The 19176-nt window shown below is 58.7% G+C and overlaps 1 protein-coding gene across 1 annotated transcript; it reads left to right on the top strand.

Annotated features, from left to right (window-relative positions):
• Window positions 1-503: 503 nt before the first annotated feature.
• Window positions 504-17811, top strand: LOC139243080 (kinesin light chain 1-like). Its single transcript, XM_070870674.1, has 12 exons — window positions 504-764; window positions 1978-2208; window positions 2573-2639; window positions 2754-2982; window positions 4370-4457; window positions 5475-5576; window positions 6357-6530; window positions 9591-9690; window positions 10320-10372; window positions 11525-11592; window positions 12540-12648; window positions 17629-17811. Exons 1-12 carry the CDS (start codon window positions 516-518, stop codon window positions 17809-17811), a joined length of 1653 nt encoding a protein of 550 aa, XP_070726775.1. The 5' UTR covers window positions 504-515.
• The last annotated feature ends 1365 nt before the right edge of the window (window positions 17812-19176 follow it).

The raw sequence follows: 19176 nt of genomic DNA, 5'->3' as shown, positions 1-19176 counted from the left end.
GTGTGTCGTGGGGTCACGGTTTAGGGTCGGTGTGTCGGGGATCACGGTTTAGAGTCGGTATGTCGTGAGGTCACGGTTTAGGGTCGGTGTGTCGTGAGGTCACGGTTTAGGGTCGGTGTGTCGTGGGGTCACGGTTTGGGGTCGGTATGTCGTGGGGTCACGGTTTGGGGTCGGTGTGTCGTGGGGTCACGGTTTGGGGTCGGTATGTCGTGGGATCACGGTTTGGGGTCGGTATGTCGTGGGGTCACGGTTTGGGGTCGGTATGTCGTGGGGTCACGGTTTGGGGTCGGTATGTCGTGGGGTCACTGTTTAGGGTCGGTATGTCGTGGGGTCACGGTTTGGGGTCGGTGTGTCGGGGATCACGGTTTAGGGTCGGTGTGTCGGGGGTCACGGTTTAGGGTCGGTATGTCGTGAGGTCACGGTTTGGGGTCGGTGTGTCGGGGATCACGGTTTAGGATCACGGTTTCAGCTCTGCTCTAACCCGTGTCTCTGGTCCCGGACAGGTGCCCAACGACATGTCCACGATGGTTTACCCACGAGATGAGAAGCTGGAGAAGCTGAGCCAGGAGGACATCATCTCCAACACCAAGGTGGTGATTCAGGGGCTGGAGGCGCTGAAGAATGAGCATAACTCCATCCTGCACAGCCTCCTGGAGACCATCAAATGTCTGAAGAAGGACGAGGAGGCCAACCTGGTCCACGAGAAGTCCAATCTCATCAGGAAGTCGGTGGAGATGATCGAGCTGGGCCTGGGCGAGGCACAGGTACCTGGGGGGGTGGGACAGTGAGAGGGGGAGGGGATGGGGCGGTGGGAGGGAGGAAAGGGGTGGCCGCAAGGGTGATGGGGGGTGGGGGTGGGGATGGGGGGGGTTGAGGGCGTCTCTCTCGGCGTGTGCCGGTGGTCTCTCTCGGCATGTGCCGGGGTCTCTCTTGGCGTGTGCTGCTCTCTCGGCGTGTGCCGGTGGTCTCTCTCGGCGTGTGCCGGGGTCTCTCTTGGCGTGTGCCGGTGGACTCTCTTGGCGTGTGCCGGTGGTCTCTCTCGGCGTGTGCCGCTCCCCCGGTGTGTGCCGGGGGTCTCTCTTGGCGTGTGCCGCTCTCTCGGTGTGTGCCGGGGGTCTCTCTCGGTGTGTGCCGGTGGTCTCTCTCGGTGTGTGCCGGTGGTCTCTCGGCGTGTGCCGCTCCCCCGGTGTGTGCCGGTGGTCTCTCTCGGTGCGTGCCGGTGGTCTCTCTCGGTGCGTGCCGGGGGGGTCTCTCTCGGTGCGTGCCGGGGGGGTCTCTCGGTGTGTGCCGGGGGTCTCTCTCGGTGTGTGCCGGGGGTCTCTCTCGGTGTGTGCCGGGGGTCTCTCTCGGTGTGTGCCGGTGGTCTCTCGGCGTGTGCCGCTCCCCCGGTGTGTGCCGGTGGTCTCTCTCGGTGTGTGCCGGTGGTCTCTCTCGGTGTGTGCCGGTGGTCTCTCTCGGCGTGTGCCGGGGGTCTCTCTCGGCGTGTGCCGGGGGTCTCTCTCGGCGTGTGCCGGGGGTCTCTCTCGGCGTGTGCCGGTGGTCTCTCTCGGCGTGTGCCGGGGGTCTCTCTCGGTGTGTGCCGGTGGTCTCTCGGCGTGTGCCGCTCCCCCGGTGTGTGCCGGTGGTGTCTCTCGGTGTGTGCCGGGGGTCTCTCTCGGTGTGTGCCGGGGGTCTCTCTCGGTGTGTGCCGGGGGTCTCTCTCGGTGTGTGCCGGGGGTCTCTCTCGGTGTGTGCCGGGGGTCTCTCTCGGTGTGTGCCGGGGGTCTCTCTCGGCGTGTGCCACTCTCGGTGCGTGCCGGGGGTCTCTCTCGGCGTGTGCCGCTCTCTCGGCGTGTGCCGGTGGTCTCTCTCGGCGTGTGCCGGGGGTCTCTCTCGGCGTGTGCCACTCTCGGTGCGTGCCGGTGGTCTCTCTCGGTGCGTGCCGGGGGTCGGTCTCGGTGCGTGCCGGGGTCTCACTCAGTGCGTGCCGTTCCCCAGGTGATGATGGCCCTGTCGAACCACCTGAATGCGGTGGAGTCGGAGAAGCAGAAGCTGCGAGCCCAGGTACGGCGGCTGTGCCAGGAGAACCAGTGGCTCCGGGATGAGCTGGCCAACACCCAGCAGAAGCTGCAGAAAAGCGAGCAGACGGTGGCCCAGCTCGAGGAGGAGAAGAGACACCTCGAGTTCCTCAACCAGCTCAAGAAATACGACGAGGACATCTCTCCATCGGTACGTCTCGGGGTTCGGTGTCCAATTCGCCACTCCCACCCTTCCCTTCTCCTCTCTCTCTCTCTCTCTCTCTCTCTCTCTCTCCTTTCCCCACCCTTTTCCCCACTCTCTCTCTCCCCTTTTTCTCTCTCTTGCGCTCTCTCCCTCTCTCTCTCTCTCTCTCCCCCCTTTCTCTCTCTTCTCTTTCTCTCTCTCTCTCTCTCCCCCCTTTTTCTCTCTCTCTCTTTCTCCCCTTTCTCTCTCTCTCTCTCTCTCTCTCTCTCTCCCCTTTTTCTCCCTCTCTCTCTCTCTCTCTCTCTCTCTCCTCTATTTGACCACCCCCCCAGTTTATTGAGACTGACCAGTGTGTTTATTTTGCACACAGGAGGAGAAGGAGGGCGACTCTTCGAAAGATTCGCTGGATGATCTGTTCCCAGAGGAAGAAGAGCACGGTGAGTGAATGTGGTGGGGGTCTGTCGTCTGTCTCGCGCTCTCTCTCTCTACCCTCTCTCTTGCTCTCTCACTCTGTCTCACTCACATACACTCTCACTCTCTCTCCCTTGCAGTGACCCACCCTCACAGCAGCAGTGCAGTAGCTGCCGCCCAGCAGTGCGGCTATGAGATCCCGGCCCGTCTCCGCACACTGCACAACCTGGTGATCCAGTACGCCTCCCAGGGACGCTATGAGGTGGCCGTACCGCTCTGCAAACAGGCCTTGGAGGATCTGGAAAAGACATCAGGCCACGACCACCCTGACGTAGCCACCATGCTCAACATCCTGGCACTCGTCTACAGGTGGGTGGGGGGTCCCTCGCACGCGCTCTCCCTCGTGCTCTCCCCTTCCCTGTGCCCTGGTTAATCGCCCTCTCTCCCTCCCTCCCTCCCGCTCTGTCGCTCGAGCGCCCCACTCCCCAGTGCCCTGGCTAATCGCGATCTCCGCTCTCTCTCCCTCGCACGCTCTCTCCCCTCCCCAGTGCCCTGTTTAATCGCCCTCCCTCTCTCCCTCCCTCCCGCTCTCTCCCTCGTGCACCCCACTCCCCAGTGCCCTGGCTAATCACAATCTCCGCTCTCTCTCCCTCGCACGCCTCCCTCCCCAGTGCCCTGGTTAATCGCCCTCTCTCCCTCCCTCCCTCCCGCTCTCTCCCTCGCTCTCTCCCCTCCCCAGTGCCCTGGTTAATTGCGCTCTCTCCCTCCCTCTCGCTCTCTCCCCTCCCCTCGTTCTCTCCCCTGCCCAGTGCCCTGTTTAATCGCGCTCTCTCCCCTCCCCAGTGCCCTGGTTAATCGCCCTCTCTCCCTCCCTCCCGCTCTCTCCCTCGCTCTCTCCCCTCCCCAGTGCCCTGGTTAATTGCGCTCTCTCCCTCCCTCTCGCTCTCTCCCCTCCCCTCGTTCTCTCCCCTGCCCAGTGCCCTGTTTAATCGCCCTCTCTCCCCTCCCCAGTGCCCTGGTTAATTGCGCTCTCTCCCTCCCTCTCGCTCTCTCCCCTCCCCTCGTTCTCTCCCCTGCTCAGTGCCCTATTTAATCACCCTCTCTCCCTCCCTCCCGCTCTCTCCCCTCCCCAGTGCCCTGGTTAATTGCGGGCTCTCCCTCACACGCCTCCCTCCCCAGTGCCCTGGTTAATTGCGCTCTCTCCCTCCCTCTTGCCCTCTCTTCCTCCCTCGCTCTCTCCCCTGCCCAGTGCCCTGTTTAATCGCCCTCTCTCCTTCCCTCCCGCTCTCTCCCCTCCCCAGTGCCCTGGTTAATTGCGGGCTCTCCCTCACACGCCTCCCTCCCCAGTGCCCTGGTTAATTGCGGGCTCTCTCTCACACGCCTCCCTCCCCAGTGCCCTGGTTAATTGCGGGCTCTCCCTCACACGCCTCCCTCCCCAGTGCCCTGGTTAATTGCGCTCTCTCCCTCCCTCTCGCCCTCTCTTCCTCCCTCTCGCTCTCCCCTGCCCAGTGCCCTGTTTAATCGCCCTCTCTCCCTCCCTCCCGCTCTCTCCCCTCCCCAGTGCCCTGGTTAATTGCGGGCTCTCCCTCACACGCCTCCCTCCCCAGTGCCCTGGTTAATTGCGGGCTCTCCCTCCCCAGTGCCCTGGTTAATTGTGCTCTCTCTGCCTGCACCCGTTCACACCCAGTGTCTGCTGTATCTCGGCGTTCTCTCTCTCACCATTCTCCCTTTGTCCCCTCCCCCTTTCTCCGCACAGGGATCAGAATAAATACAAGGAGGCGGCGCACCTGTTAAACGATGCCCTGTCCATCAGGGAGAAGACCCTGGGCAAGGATCACCCAGCCGTAAGTATTGTCGGGCGGGGAAACAGTGTCCCAGTGGGGGAAGGGTCAGGGTCCTGGGGAGTGGGGGCGATGCCCCGGGGGAGGGGTCCCGTGGGGAGTGGGGGCAATGTCCCGGGGGAGGGGTCCCGTGGGGAGTGGGGGCAATGTCCCGGGGGAGGGGTCCCGTGGGGAGTGGGGGCGATGCCCCGGGTGGTGAGGTCAGAAGTGTGAGCAGAAATAGTTCAGTGTTCCATTTTTACCCACACTTCGCGGTACACACCCTCCCTCCTCCCGGGTACACACCCTCCATCCCCCCCGCCGCCCCCCGGGTACACACCCTCGCTCCCTCCTCCCCCCGGGTAAACACTCTCCCTCCCTCCCCCTGGGAACACGCCCTCGCTCCCTCCTCCCTCCCCCCGGGAACACACTCTCGCTCCCTCCTCCCTCCCCCCGGGAACACACTCTCGCTCCCTCCTCCCTCCTCCCTCCCCCCGGGAACACACTCTCGCTCCCTCCTCCCTCCTCCCTCCCCCCGGGTAAACACTCTTCCTCCCTCCCCCGGTACACGGCCTCCCTCCCTCCGGTGTCTTGCTCAAGAGGCTGGTTTTGAAGTGTGGGACTGTGTGCTGATCAGACTGGAATCGGACTTCCTGTCCCGGCTAACACCACATGCACTGACCAGAGGGAGCACAGGTACAGCACGGGTTAGATACAGAGTAAAGCTCCCTCTACACTGTCCCATCAAACACTCCCAGGGCAGGTACAGCACGGGGTTAGATACAGAGTAAAGCTCCCTCTACACTGTCCCATCAAACACTCCCAGGGCAGGTCCAGCACGGGGTTAGATACAGAGTAAAGTTCCCTCTACACTGTCCCATCAAAAACTCCCAGGGCAGGTACAGCACGGGTTAGATACAGAGTAAAGCTCCCTCCCATCTTGTTGCAGGCCCTGTTATTGGGAAGTTTGGCGGGGGTGTTGGGAGGTGAAGTACATTGTCGGTGTTGCCTGTCTGACTGCCCTGTGTTTGTCGCTCACAGGTGGCAGCAACCCTCAATAACCTGGCCGTTCTGTACGGGAAGCGGGGCAAGTACAAGGAAGCGGAGCCTCTGTGTAAGCGAGCGCTGGAGATCCGAGAGAAGGTGAGCAGGAGGCGTGCGAAGGGTCGGGGGGACGTGTGATGCGGTGGGGTGGGTGGGGAGGGCGGGAATGGGCCAGCGGGCCGGATCTGAGTCCTGGGACCGAATCCTGTGGTTTCGTCCAGTTCGAGCCGAGGCCCAGGCTTTCCCTGTGGGGGTCGGGGGAGGGGGGGGGGGGGCGGCAGTGGTGCCGGAGGGACAGTACTGAGGGAGTGCCGCACTGTCGGAGGGGCAGTACTGAGGGAGTGCCGCACTGTCGGAGGGGCAGTACTGAGGGAGTGCCGCACTGTCGGAGGGGCAGTACTGAGGGAGTGCCGCACTGTCGGAGGGGCAGTACTGAGGGAGTGCCGCACTGTCGGAGGGGCAGTACTGAGGGAGTGCCGCACTGTCGGAGTGCCGCACTGTCGGAGGGGCAGTACTGAGGGAGCGCCGCACTGTCGGAGGGGCAGTACTGAGGGAGTGCCGCACTGTCGGAGGGGCAGTACTGAGGGAGTGCCGCACTGTCGGAGGGGCAGTACTGTCGGAGTGCCGCACTGTCGGAGGGGCAGTACTGAGAGAGTGCAGCACTGTCGGAGGGGCAGTACTGAGGGAGTGCCGCACTGTCGGAGGGGCAGTACTGAGGGAGTGCCGCACTGTCGGAGGGGCAGTACTGTCGGAGTGCCGCACTGTCGGAGGGACAGTACTGAGGGAGCGCCGCACTGTCGGAGGGGCAGTGCTGTGGTGGGTTGGGGAGAGGGCCCACTGGCTAGTTGTGATGTCTGACGTGGATGTTGTGTGGCACAGGTCCTGGGCAAAGACCACCCTGACGTGGCGAAGCAGCTGAATAATCTTGCCCTGCTGTGCCAGAACCAGGGCAAGTACGAGGAGGTGGAGTATTATTATCGCCGTGCTCTCGAGATCTACGAGTCCCAGCTTGGTCCCGACGACCCCAATGTGGCAAAGACAAAGAACAACCTGGTGAGGGGCGGGGAGGGGGCTGGCTGGGACAGGGGAGGGGTGGGACTGTGTGGGGGGAGGAGGGGGACAGGGGTAAGGAGCGGGGGAGGTTTTAATGTTGGGAAGGCTGAGTGGGAGGAGCAGAGCCGGCGGGGGGGAGAGGGTGGGGGGGAGGTGTGGATGTGGGGGAGTATGGCCGATGCGGGGGGGCGCAGAGCGATTGCGGGGTGGGGCACGGGAAATGGAGGGGGGCAATAGGCGTGGGGGAGGGGAGGGCTGGGCAATGAGAAGGGAGTGGAGGGTGAGTCGGGTTGGGGAGGGGGGTACATACATAAGAACATAAGAATTCGGAACAGGAGTAGGCCATCCAGCCCCTCGAGCCTGCTCCGCCATTCAACAAGATCATGGCTGATCTGGCCGTGGACTCAGCTCCACTTACCCGCCCTCTCCCCGTAACCCTTAATTCCGTTATTGGTTAAAAATCTATCTATCTGTGACTTGAATACATTCAATGAGCTAGCCTCAACTGCTTCCTTGGGCAGAGAATTCCACAGATTCACAACCCTCTGGGAGAAGAAATTCCTTCTCAACTCTGTTTTAAATTGGCTCCCCCGTATTTTGAGGCTGTGCCCCCTAGTTCTAGTCTCCCCGACCAGTGGAAACAACCTCTCTGCCTCGATCTTGTCTATCCCTTTCATTATTTTAAATGTTTCTATAAGATTACCCCTCATCCTTCTGAACTCCAACGAGTAAAGACCCAGTCTACTCAATCTATCATCATAAGGTAACCCCCTCATCTCCGGAATCAGCCTAGTGAATCGTCTCTGTACCCCCTCCAAAGCCAGTATATCCTTCCTTAAGTAAGGTGACCAAAACTGCACGCAGTACTCCAGGTGCGGCCTCACCAATACCCTATACAGTTGCAGAAGGACCTCCCTGCTTTTGTACTCCATCCCTCTCGCAATGAAGGCCAACATTCCATTCGCCTTCCTGATTACCTGCTGCACCTGCAAACTAACTTTTTGGGATTCATGCACAAGGACCCCCAGGTCCCTCTGTACCTCAGCATGTTGTAATTTCTCCCCATTCAAATAATATTCCCTTTTACTGTTTTTTTTCCAAGGTGGATGACCTCACATTTTCCGACATTGTATTCCATCTGCCAAACCTTAGCCCATTCGCTTAACCTATCTAAATCTCTTTGCAGCCTCTCTGTGTCCTCTACACAACCCGCTTTCCCACTAATCTTTGTGTCATCTGCAAATTTTGTTACACTACACTCTGTCCCCTCTTCCAGGTCATCTATGTATATTGTAAACAGTTGTGGTCCCAGCACCGATCCCTGTGGCACACCACTAACCACCGATTTCCAACCCGAAAAGGACCCATTTATCCTGACTCTCTGCTTTCTGTTAGCCAGCCAATTCTCGATCCATGCTAATACATTTCCTCTGACTCCGCGTACCTCTATCTTCTGCAGTAACCTTTTGTGTGGCACCTTATCAAATGCCTTTTGGAAATCTAAATACACCACATCCATCGGTACACCTCTATCCACCATGCTCGTTATATCCTCAAAGAATTCCAGTAAATTAGTTAAACATGATTTCCCCTTCATGAATCCATGCTGCGTCTGCTTGATTGCACTATTCCTATCTAGATGTCCCGCTATTTCTTCCTTAATGATAGTTTCAAGCATTTTTCCCACTACAGATGTTAAACTAACCGGCCTATAGTTACCTGCCTTTTGTCTGCCCCCTTTTTTAAACAGAGGCGTTACATTAGCTGCTTTCCAATCCGCTGGTACCTCCCCAGAGTCCAGAGAATTTTGGTAGATTATAACGAATGCATCTGCTATAACTTTCGCCATCTCTTTTAATACCCTGGGATACATTTCATCAGGACCAGGGGACTTGTCTACCTTGAGTCCCATTAGCCTGTCCAGCACTACCCCGCTAGTGATAGTGATTGTCTCAAGGTCCTCCCTTCCCACATTCCTGTGACCAGCAATTTTTGGCATGGTTTTTGTGTCTTCCAGTGTGAAGACCGAAGCAAAATAATTGTTTAAGGTCTCAGCCATTTCCACATTTCCCATTATTAAATCCCCCTTCTCATCTTCTAAGGGACCAACATTTACTTTAGTCATTCTTTTCCGTTTTATATATCTGTAAAAGCTTTTACTATCTGTTTTTATGTTTTGCGCAAGTTTACCTTCGTAATCTATCTTTCCTTTCTTTATTGCTTTTTTAGTCATTCTTTGCTGTTGTTTAAAATTTTCCCAATCTTCTATTTTCCCACTAACCTTGGCCACCTTATACGCATTGGTTTTTAATTTGATACTCTCCTTTATTTCCTTGGTTATCCACGGCTGGTTATCCCTTCTCTTACCGCCCTTCTTTTTCACTGGAATATATTTTTGTTGCGCACTATGAAAGAGCTCCTTAAAAGTCCTCCACTGTTCCTCAATTGTGCCACCGTTTAGTCTGTGTTCCCAATCTACTTTAGCCAACTCTGCCCTCATCCCACTGTAGTCCCCTTTGTTTAAGCATAGTACGCTCATTTCTGACACAACTTCCTGACCTGTAGTCTGGGGTGGGGAATGAGGATAGGGGGTGGGGAAGTTGGGGTGCTGGGGGGGGGGGGGGGGGGGAACTGAGGGGTGGAGGGGGGAGTTTGGACGTTGAGGGGTGCGGTGGGGGACTGAGGGGGGGCGAGTTTGGAGGTTGAGGGGCGCAGGGGGGAGTTTGGAGGTTGAGGGGCATGGAGGGGAGTTTGGAGGTTGAGGAGCGCGGGGGGGGGGGAGTTTGGAGGTTGAGCGCGGGGGGGGGAGGTTGAGGGGTGCGGGGGGTAGTTTGGAGGTTGAGGGGCGCGAGGGGAGTTTGGAGGTTGAGCGCAGGGGGGAGTTTGGAGGTTGAGGGGGGAGTTTGGAGGTTGCGGAGGGAGCTTGGAGGTTGAGGGGAGGCGGGGGAGTTTGGAGGTTGAGGGACGCGGGGGGGAGTTTGGAGTTTGCGGGCGCGGGGGGGCAGTGCCTGTCGCTGTGTGCGATGTGGGTAAATCAGACGCTGGTTTCTCTTCCCACAGGCCTCCTGCTACCTGAAGCAGGGCAAGTACAAGGAGGCGGAGACTCTGTACAAGGACATTCTCACCCGGGCCCACGAGAAGGAGTTTGGATCCGTCAACGGTATTCAACAGTTTTATGCAGGATTGGGTCTCCTGGGTCCCTCTGGTACCCTCGCTCTCCCATCGAAGCCCATCCCTCCAGTCCCCTAACTCTCCATCGAAGCCCATCCCTCCAGTCCCCTAACTCTCCCATCGAAGCCCATCCCTCCAGTCCCCTAACTCTCCATCGAAGCCCATCCCTCCAGTACCCTAACCCTCCCATCGAAGCCCATCCCTCCAGTCCCCTAACTCTCCATCGAAGCCCATCCCTCCAGTACCCTAACCCTCCCATCAAAGCCCATCCCTCCAGTCCCCTAACTCTCCCATCGAAGCCCATCCCTCCAGTCCCCTAACCCTCCCATCGAAGCCCATCCCTCCAGTCCCCTAACTCTCCCATCGAAGCCCATCCCTCCAGTCCCCTAACTCCCCCATCGAAGCCCATCCCTCCAGTCCCCTCACTCTCCCATTGAAGCCCATCCCTCCCCTCCCCTAACCCTCCCATCACTACATCATCAGGAGGGAGTAGTGTTTGACGTGCAGCGGAGGGGTGGGAGGGGAGGGGGTGGGGTGAGTGTTGTGGGGGGGGAGGGGTGTTTTGCCTCAATGGTGTGAGGACGAGGAGCTGACTGAAAATCCGTGTGTTATTTGCAGGTGAAAATAAACCCATCTGGATGCACGCAGAGGAGCGAGAGGAGCTGAGTAAGGTGAGTCGGGCAAGTTCTCCCGCGCCTCCGCCCCCGTACCCCCGTCCTGCTCTCTCCCCTCCCCCCACCCCCCCCCCTGTACCCCCGTCCCACCCAGTACCCCCGTCCCATCCCGTACCGCGATCCGTATCTAAGGAAGGATATACTTGCCTTGGAGGCTGTACAACGGGAGGTTCACCAGACTGATTCCTGGGATGAGAGGATTGTCCTATGAGGAGAGATTGTGTAGATTGGACCGATACTCTCGGGAGTTTAGAAGAATGAGAGGTGATCTCCGTGAAACATTAGATTCTGAGGAGGATTGACAGGGTAGATGCAGGGAGGATGTTTCCCCTGGGCTGGAGAGTCTAGAACCAGGGGTCACAGTCTCAGGATAAGGGGTCGGCCATTTAGGACTGAGATGTGGAGAAATTTCTTCACTGAGGGTGGTGAATCGCTGGAATTCTCTGCCCCAGAGGGCTGTGGAGGCTCAGTCATTGAGTATATTCAAGGCTGAGATCGATAGATTTTTGGATTCTCGGGGAATCAAAGGTATGGGGATCGGGTGGGAAAGTGTCATGATTTTATTGAATGGCAGAGCAAGCTCGAGGGGCCGAATGGCCGACTCCTGCTCCTAAATCTTATGTCCTTCTGATTCTCGGACAGGGTGGTTAGAGCTGGATGGTTAATACACGCTGCGCTGGTTAATATTACACCACATCCTATTGCAGTCTCTGCTAACCTGCATTTATATAGCACCTTTCACCACCTTGGTGGTCTTGGCGATGTCGATATGGGGTCAGAAGCTCGGCTCGGGGCCAAGGTTGCGAGCTGTCTGGTTGAACCTTGGAGAGTGGGCCTGGGAGAGGGATGGAGTTGGTGGCTAGGGAACAGAGGTCGTGGTGAGGACCGAAGACCGTGGCTTCGGTCTTGGAGGTATTTCTGCTCATCCGGTACTGGATGGCGGACAAGCTGTGTGACGGTATCGAGACGGTGGAGGCTGGAGACAGCGGGTGCAGAGGTGGAGCTGGGTAGTCAGCGTACGTGTGAACATGATGATGTGTGTGTGCATGTTGCCGAGGGGAGACTAAGGGTCGATCCCAGAACATTAGACCAGGGAGGATGGGCATCTTCAGGAGGCTCCTGGTTTGAACCTGTCCTGTTCTGTTCCAGGGGAGACACAAGGACAGCGCTCCTTACGCAGAGTACGGGGGCTGGTACAAAGCCTGCAAGGTGAACAGGTAAGGATCAGCCTATCTGGGGGGAGGGGGGGGAACGGGAGGGGAGGGAGGACTGGAGCGGGGGAATGGGAGGGGAGGGAGGACTGGAGCGGGGGAACGGGAGGGGAGGGGAAGGAGGACTGGGTGCGGGGGAGAGGGAGGACTGGGGGAGGGGAGGAACGGTAGGGGAGGGGAGGGGAGGGAGGACTGGAGCAGGGGGAGGGGAGGGGAAGGAGGACTGGGTGCGGGGGAGAGGGAGGACTGGGGGAGGAGGGGAGAGGGGGAACGGTAGGGGAGGGGAGGGAGGACTGGGGGAGGGGGGGGTTAGGGGAGGGAGGACAGGGGGTGAGAGCGGGGAGGGAGGACTGGGGGGGCGGTTAGGGGAGGGAGGACTGGGGGAGAGGGGGAACGGTAGGGGAGGGGAAGGAGGACTGGGTGCGGGGGGGAGGGAGGACTGGGGGAGGGGAGGGAGGACTGGGGGAGGGGAGGGAGAACTGGGGAGTGGGGTGAACGGTAGGGGAGGGGAGGAAGGACTGGGTGCGGGGGGGTTAGGGGAAGGAGGACTTGTGGGGTGTGAGGAAACGGGAGGGGAGGGAGGACTGGGGGGGGCGGTTAGGGGAGGGAGGACTGGGGGGTTGGGGGGGGGAGAGAGGGAGGAGATGGGGGAACGGCCTCTCCTTTGCCCAGCGGAGCCCCGGATAGGCAGCGACCAGCTACAACTGCACCAGTCCGTGACCCACAGCAACGGGGGGCGGTACAGGCCTGGCATTGTGTGTGGGCACAGGGGAGGTGGGTCAGCATTCCACCCCGCCCCCCAGCTCAATGCCGGACCACCCGAGCGGCTGCTCTCCTGCTCCACAGGGAGTCGAGGTTGTCCGTCACTAGTTTCGAGGGGTAAGGAACACGGCACGCCCCGTGTAACACCTTGACGTATCGCTGAACCCTGATTCTCACTCCCTCCCTCCCAGCCCCACCGTCAACACCACGCTGAGGAACCTCGGGGCCCTGTACCGACGACAGGGCAAACTGGAGGCTGCTGAAACGCTGGAGGAATGTGCCACCCGGTCCCGCAAACAGGTAACGTCCCACAGGCTCGCCTGTACCCCGTACCGTACCCCGGTTAGTGACAGGCCTGTACCCCGTACCGTACCCCGGTTAGTGACAGACCTGTACCCCGTACCGTACCCCGGTTAGTGACAGACCTGTACCCCGTACCGTATCCCGGTTAGTGACAGACCTGTACCCCGTACCGTACCCCGGTTAGTGACAGACCTGTACCCCGTACCGTACCCCGGTTAGTGACAGATCTGTACCCCGTACCGTACCCCGGTTAGTGACAGACCTGTAGCCCGGTTAGTGACAGACCTGTACCCCGGTTAGTGACAGACCTGTACCCCGTCCTGTACCCCGGTTAGTGACAGTCCTGTACCCCGGTTAGTGACAGACCTGTACCCCGTACTGTACCCCGGTTAGTGACAGACCTGTACCCCGTACCGTACCCCGGTTAGTGACAGTCCTGTACCCCGGTTAGTGACAGACCTGTACCCCGTACTGTACCCCGGTTAGTGACAGACCTGTACCCCGTACCGTACCCCGGTTAGTGACAGACCTGTACCCCGTACTGTACCCCGGTTAGTGACAGTCCTGTACCCCGTACTGTACCCCGGTTAGTGACAGACCTGTACCCCGCACTGTACCCCGGTTAGTGACAGTCCTGTACCCCGCACTGTACCCTGGTTAGTGACAGTCCTGTACCCCGTACTGTACCCCGGTTAGTGACAGACCTGTACCCCGGTTAGTGACAGACCTGTACCCCAGTTAGTGACGGGCCTGTACCCCAGTTAGTGACAGACCTGTACCCCGTTTAGTGACAGATCTGTACCCTGGCTAGTGACAGTCCTGTACCCCGTACTGTACCCCGGTTAGTGACAGTCCTGTACCCCGTACTGTACCCCGGTTAGTGACAGTCCTGTACCCCGTACTGTACCCCGGTTAGTGACAGACCTGTACCCCGGTTAGTGACAGACCTGTACCCCGCACTGTACCCCGGTTAGTGACAGTCCTGTACCCCGGTTAGTGAACCCGTACTGTACCCCGGTTAGTGACAGACCTGTACCCCGGTTAGTGAACCCGTACTGTACCCCGGTTAGTGACAGTCCTGTACCCCGTACTGTACCCCGGTTAGTGACAGACCTGTACCCCGGTTAGTGACAGACCTGTACCCCGCACTGTACCCCGGTTAGTGACAGTCCTGTACCCCGTACTGTACCCCGGTTAGTGACAGACCTGTACCCCGGTTAGTGACAGTCCTGTACCCTGTACTGTACCCCGGTTAGTGACAGACCTGTACCCCGGTTAGTGACAGACCTGTATCCCGCACTGTACCCCGGTTAGTGACAGTCCTGTACCCCGGTTAGTGACAGACCTGTACCATAGTTAGTGACAGACCTGTATCCCGCACTGTACCCCGGTTAGTGACAGTCCTGTACCCCGTACTGTACCCCGGTTAGTGACAGACCTGTACCCCGTACTGTACCCCGGTTAGTGACAGTCCTGTACCCCGGTTAGTGACAGACCTGTACCATAGTTAGTGACAGACCTGTATCCCGTACTGTACCCCGGTTAGTGACAGACCTGTACCCCGTACTGTACCCCGGTTAGTGACAGTCCTGTACCCCGTACTGTACCCCGGTTAGTGACAGACCTGTACCCCGGTTAGTGACAGTCCTGTACCCCGCACTGTACCCTGGTTAGTGACAGTCCTGTACCCCGTACTGTACCCCGGTTAGTGACAGTCCTGTACCCCGTACTGTACCCCGGTTAGTGACAGTCCTGTACCCCGTACTGTACCCCGGTTAGTGACAGACCTGTACCCCGGTTAGTGACAGACCTGTACCCTGGCTAGTGACAGTCCTGTACCCCGGTTAGTGACAGACCTGTACCCTGGCTAGTGACAGTCCTGTACCCCGTACTGCACCCCGGTTAGTGACAGTCCTGTACCCCGTACTGTACCCCGGTTAGTGACAGACCTGTACCCCGGTTAGTGACAGACCTGTACCCCGCACTGTACCCCGGTTAGTGACAGTCCTGTACCCCAGTTAGTGAACCCGTACTGTACCCCGGTTAGTGACAGACCTGTACCCCGGTTAGTGAACCCGTACTGTACCCCGGTTAGTGACAGTCCTGTACCCCGGTTAGTGACAGACCTGTACCCCGGTTAGTGACAGACCTGTACCCCGGTTAGTGACAGTCCTGTACCCCGTACTGTACCCCGGTTAGTGACAGACCTGTACCCCGGTTAGTGACAGTCCTGTACCCCGTACTGTACCCCGGTTAGTGACAGACCTGTACCCCGGTTAGTGACAGACCTGTATCCCGCACTGTACCCCGGTTAGTGACAGTCCTGTACCCCGGTTAGTGACAGACCTGTACCATAGTTAGTGACAGACCTGTATCCCGCACTGTACCCCGGTTAATGACAGTCCTGTACCCCGTACTGTACCCCGGTTAGTGACAGACCTGTACCCCGTACTGTACCCCGGTTAGTGACAGTCCTGTACCCCGGTTAGTGACAGACCTGTACCATAGTTAGTGACAGACCTGTATCCCGCACTGTACCCCGGTTAGTGACAGTCCTGTACCCCGTACTGTACCCCGGTTAGTGACAGACCTGTAACCCGGTTAGTGACAGACCTGTATCCCGCACTGTACCCCGGTTAGTGACAGTCCTGTACCCCGTACTGTACCCCGGTTAGTGACAGACCTGTACCCTGTACTGAACCCCGGTTAGTGACAGACCTGTACCCCGGTTAGTGACAGACCTGTATCCCGCACTGTACCCCGGTTAGTGACAGTCCTGTACCCCGGTTAGTGACAGACCTGTACCCCGTACTGTACCCCGGTTAGTGACAGACCTGTAACCCGGTTAGTGACAGACCTGTACCCCGTACTGTACCCCGGTTAGTGACAGACCTGTACCCTGTACTGAACCCCGGTTAGTGACAGACCTGTACCCCGGTTAGTGACAGACCTGTACCCCGCACTGTACCCCGGTTAGTGACAGGCCAGTACCCAGTACTGTACCCCGGTTAGTGACGGACCTGTACCCCGTACTGTACCCCGGTTAGTGACAGACCTGTACCCCGGTTAGTGACAGTCCTGTACCCCGTACTGTACCCCGGTTAGTGACAGACCTGTACCCTGTACTGAACCCCGGTTAGTGACAGACCTGTACCCCGGTTAGTGACAGACCTGTACCCCGCACTGTACCCCGGTTAGTGACAGGCCAGTACCCAGTACTGTACCCCGGTTAGTGACGGACCTGTACCCCGTACTGTACCCCGGTTAGTGACAGACCTGTACCCCGGTTAGTGACGGACCTGTACCCCGTACTGTACCCCGGTTAGTGACAGACCTGTACCCCGGTTAGTGACAGGCCTGTACCCAATACTGTACCCCGGTTAGTGACAGACCTGTACCCACCAGTACTGTACCCCAGTGTTATACAGTGACAGACCTGTACCCACCAGTACTGTACCCCAGTGTTATAAAGTGACAGATCTGTACCCACCAGTACTGTACCCCAGTGTTATACAGTGACAGACCTGTACCCACCAGTACTGTACCACAGTGTTATACAGTGACAGACCTGTACCCACCAGTACTGTACCCCAGTGTTATACAGTGACAGACCTGTACCCACCAGTACTGTACCCCAGTGTTATACAGTGACAGACCTGTACCCACCAGTACTGTACCCCGGTGTTATACTGTGACAGACCTGTACCCCAGTGTTATACAGTGACAGACCTGTACCCACCAGTACTGTACCCCAGTGTTATACAGTGACAGACCAGTACCCACCAGTACTGTACCCCAGTGTTATACAGTGACAGACCTGTACCCACCAGTACTGTACCTCAGTGTTATACAGTGACAGACCTGTACCCACCAGTACTGTACCCCAGTGTTATACAGTGACAGACCTGTACCCACCAGTACTGTACCCCAGTGTTATACAGTGACAGACCTGTACCCACCAGTACTGTACCCCAGTGTTATACAGTGACAGACCTGTACCCACCAGTACTGTACCCCAGTGTTATACAGTGACAGACCTGTACCCACCAGTACTGTACCCCAGTGTTATACAGTGACAGACCTGTACCCACCAGTACTGTACCCCAGTGTTATACAGTGACAGACCTGTACCCACCAGTACTGTACCCCAGTGTTATACAGTGACAGACCTGTACCCACCAGTACTGTACCCCAGTGTTATACAGTGACAGACCTGTACCCACCAGTACTGTACCCCAGTGTTATACAGTGACAGACCTGTACCCACCAGTACTGTACCCCAGTGTTATACAGTGACAGACCTGTACCCACCAGTACTGTACCCCAGTGTTATACAGTGACAGACCTGTACCCACCAGTACTGTACCCCAGTGTTATAGTGACAGACCTGTACCCACCAGTACTGTACCCCAGTGTTACACAGTGACAGACCTGTACCCACCAGTACTGTACCCCAGTGTTACACAGTGACAGACCTGTACCCACCAGTACTGTACCCCAGTGTTATACAGTGACAGACCTGTACCCACCAGTACTGTACCCCAGTGTTATACAGTGACAGACCTGTACCCACCAGTACTGTACCCCAGTGTTATACAGTGACAGACCTGTACCCACCAGTACTGTATCCCAGTGTTATACAGTGACAGACCTGAGATCTTGGTGTGTTCTAATTGGCTTGTCGCGTTTTCTATATTACAAATCAAAATAAAAAGCTCTTTGCTGTCTGTGAAGCGCTTTGTGCCATGGCACGGTGAAAGGCTGTGTGTAGTCGGTCTGTCTTTACATGCGTTGTGTAACAGCGGCACCTGTTGACGCTGTGTGTCTCTCTCTCTCCTTGCTCCCTCTGCCAATCTGCAGTTCACCATTGTAAGTCTCCAGCTTTTACTTCCTACAATTCAAACCTTCAGCTGCTGCCATTTGTCGCGCTGTTTGCAGACCCTGACGCTCTCTCTCCCCCTTTCCCCCCTCTCTCAGGGCCTGGACCCCATTCACCAGACCCGTGTGGTGGAGATCCTGAAGGATGGCGAGAGCGCCGACCGGCGGAGAAGCCGTGACAACCTGGCCGGGAACCCGGTGAAGTACGAGAGCGGCTCGGAAGGTGGTGAGGAGGGAAGTGTGGCCGTGGAGTGGACTGGGGTGAGTCTTGTTCGTTGTTAAACCGTCCGTCCTGGCGTCAGTCGGTGCTCGCTCACTGTCCGGCATCTCCTGTGTCCCACCGTTCCCATCCCTGGCTCGCGCACGGTCACAGGCTCACACCTTTCCTGATGACGCGTGTTGGATGGCCTCCCCTGTGAGGATAGCGGGCTGTCGTCGTGATAGCACCACAAGGCGAGGGCTTACCTCGGGCTGTTGGAGCACGCGTTGCCCAGGGCAGGGGCAGCAGGAGATTATTTCAGCTCCCCCTCGATGCTGCACAGACGTGTGACCGACATTCCCTCCCCACTCCCAGCCTTGTGCATTGTCCGCTGTCAGTCAGCCTCCCTGTGACCCGGGAAGGTTCGTGATGCTGGGGGAGCCACCTCGTGTTCACCGTCACACTCAAAGCTTGGGCATTGAGAGAGAGGGACGCAGAGCTTTCGGCCTCGGCAACTGAAGGCACAGCCACAATGGTGGAGCGATTCAAATCGAGCATTCACGAGAGGCTAGAGTTTTCTCTCCTCTGTCACTCGCTGCCTCTCCCTCTCGCTCTGTCCCTCTCCCTCTCGCTCCGTCCCTCTCGCTCCGTCCCTCGCCCTCTCGCTCCGTCCCTCTCGCCCTCTCGCTCCGTCCCTCTCGCTCCGTCCCTCGCCCTCTCGCTCCGTCCCTCGCCCTCTCGCTCCGTCCCTCTCGCCCTCTCGCTCCGTCCCTCTCGCCCTCTCGCTCCGTCCCTCTCGCCCTCTCGCTCCGTCCCTCTCGCTCCGTCCCTCGCCCTCTCGCTCCGTCCCTCTCGCCCTCTCGCTCCGTCCCTCTCGCTCCGTCCCTCGCCCTCTCGCTCCGTCCCTCTCGCCCTCTCGCTCCGTCCCTCTCGCCCTCTCGCTCCGTCCCTCTCGCCCTCTCGCTCCGTCCCTCTCGCTCCGTCCCTCTCGCCCTCTCGCTCCGTCCCTCTCGCCCTCTCGCTCCGTCCCTCTCGCCCTCTCGCTCCGTCCCTCTCGCCCTCTCGCTCCGTCCCTCTCGCCCTCTCGCTCCGTCCCTCTCGCCCTCTCGCTCCGTCCCTCTCGCCCGCTCGCTCCGTCCCTCTCGCCCTCTCGCTCCGTCCCTCTCGCCCTCTCGCTCCGTCCCTCTCGCCCTCTCGCTCCGTCCCTCTCGCCCTCTCGCTCCGTCCCTCTCGCCCTCTCGCTCCGTCCCTCTCGCCCTCTCGCTCCGTCCCTCTCGCCCTCTCGCTCCGTCCCTCTCGCCCTCTCGCTCCGTCCCTCTCGCCCTCTCGCTCCGTCCCTCTCGCCCTCTCGCTCCGTCCCTCTCGCCCTCTCGCTCCGTCCCTCTCGCCCTCTCGCTCCGTCCCTCTCTCCCTCTCGCTCCGTCCCTCTCGCCCTCTCGCTCCGTCCC

The sequence above is a fragment of the Pristiophorus japonicus genome, unplaced genomic scaffold, assembly GCF_044704955.1.
Source record: "Pristiophorus japonicus isolate sPriJap1 unplaced genomic scaffold, sPriJap1.hap1 HAP1_SCAFFOLD_160, whole genome shotgun sequence".
In the NCBI taxonomy this organism is placed as follows: domain Eukaryota; kingdom Metazoa; phylum Chordata; class Chondrichthyes; family Pristiophoridae; genus Pristiophorus; species Pristiophorus japonicus.
This window is presented reverse-complemented; position numbering and strand designations above follow the sequence as displayed.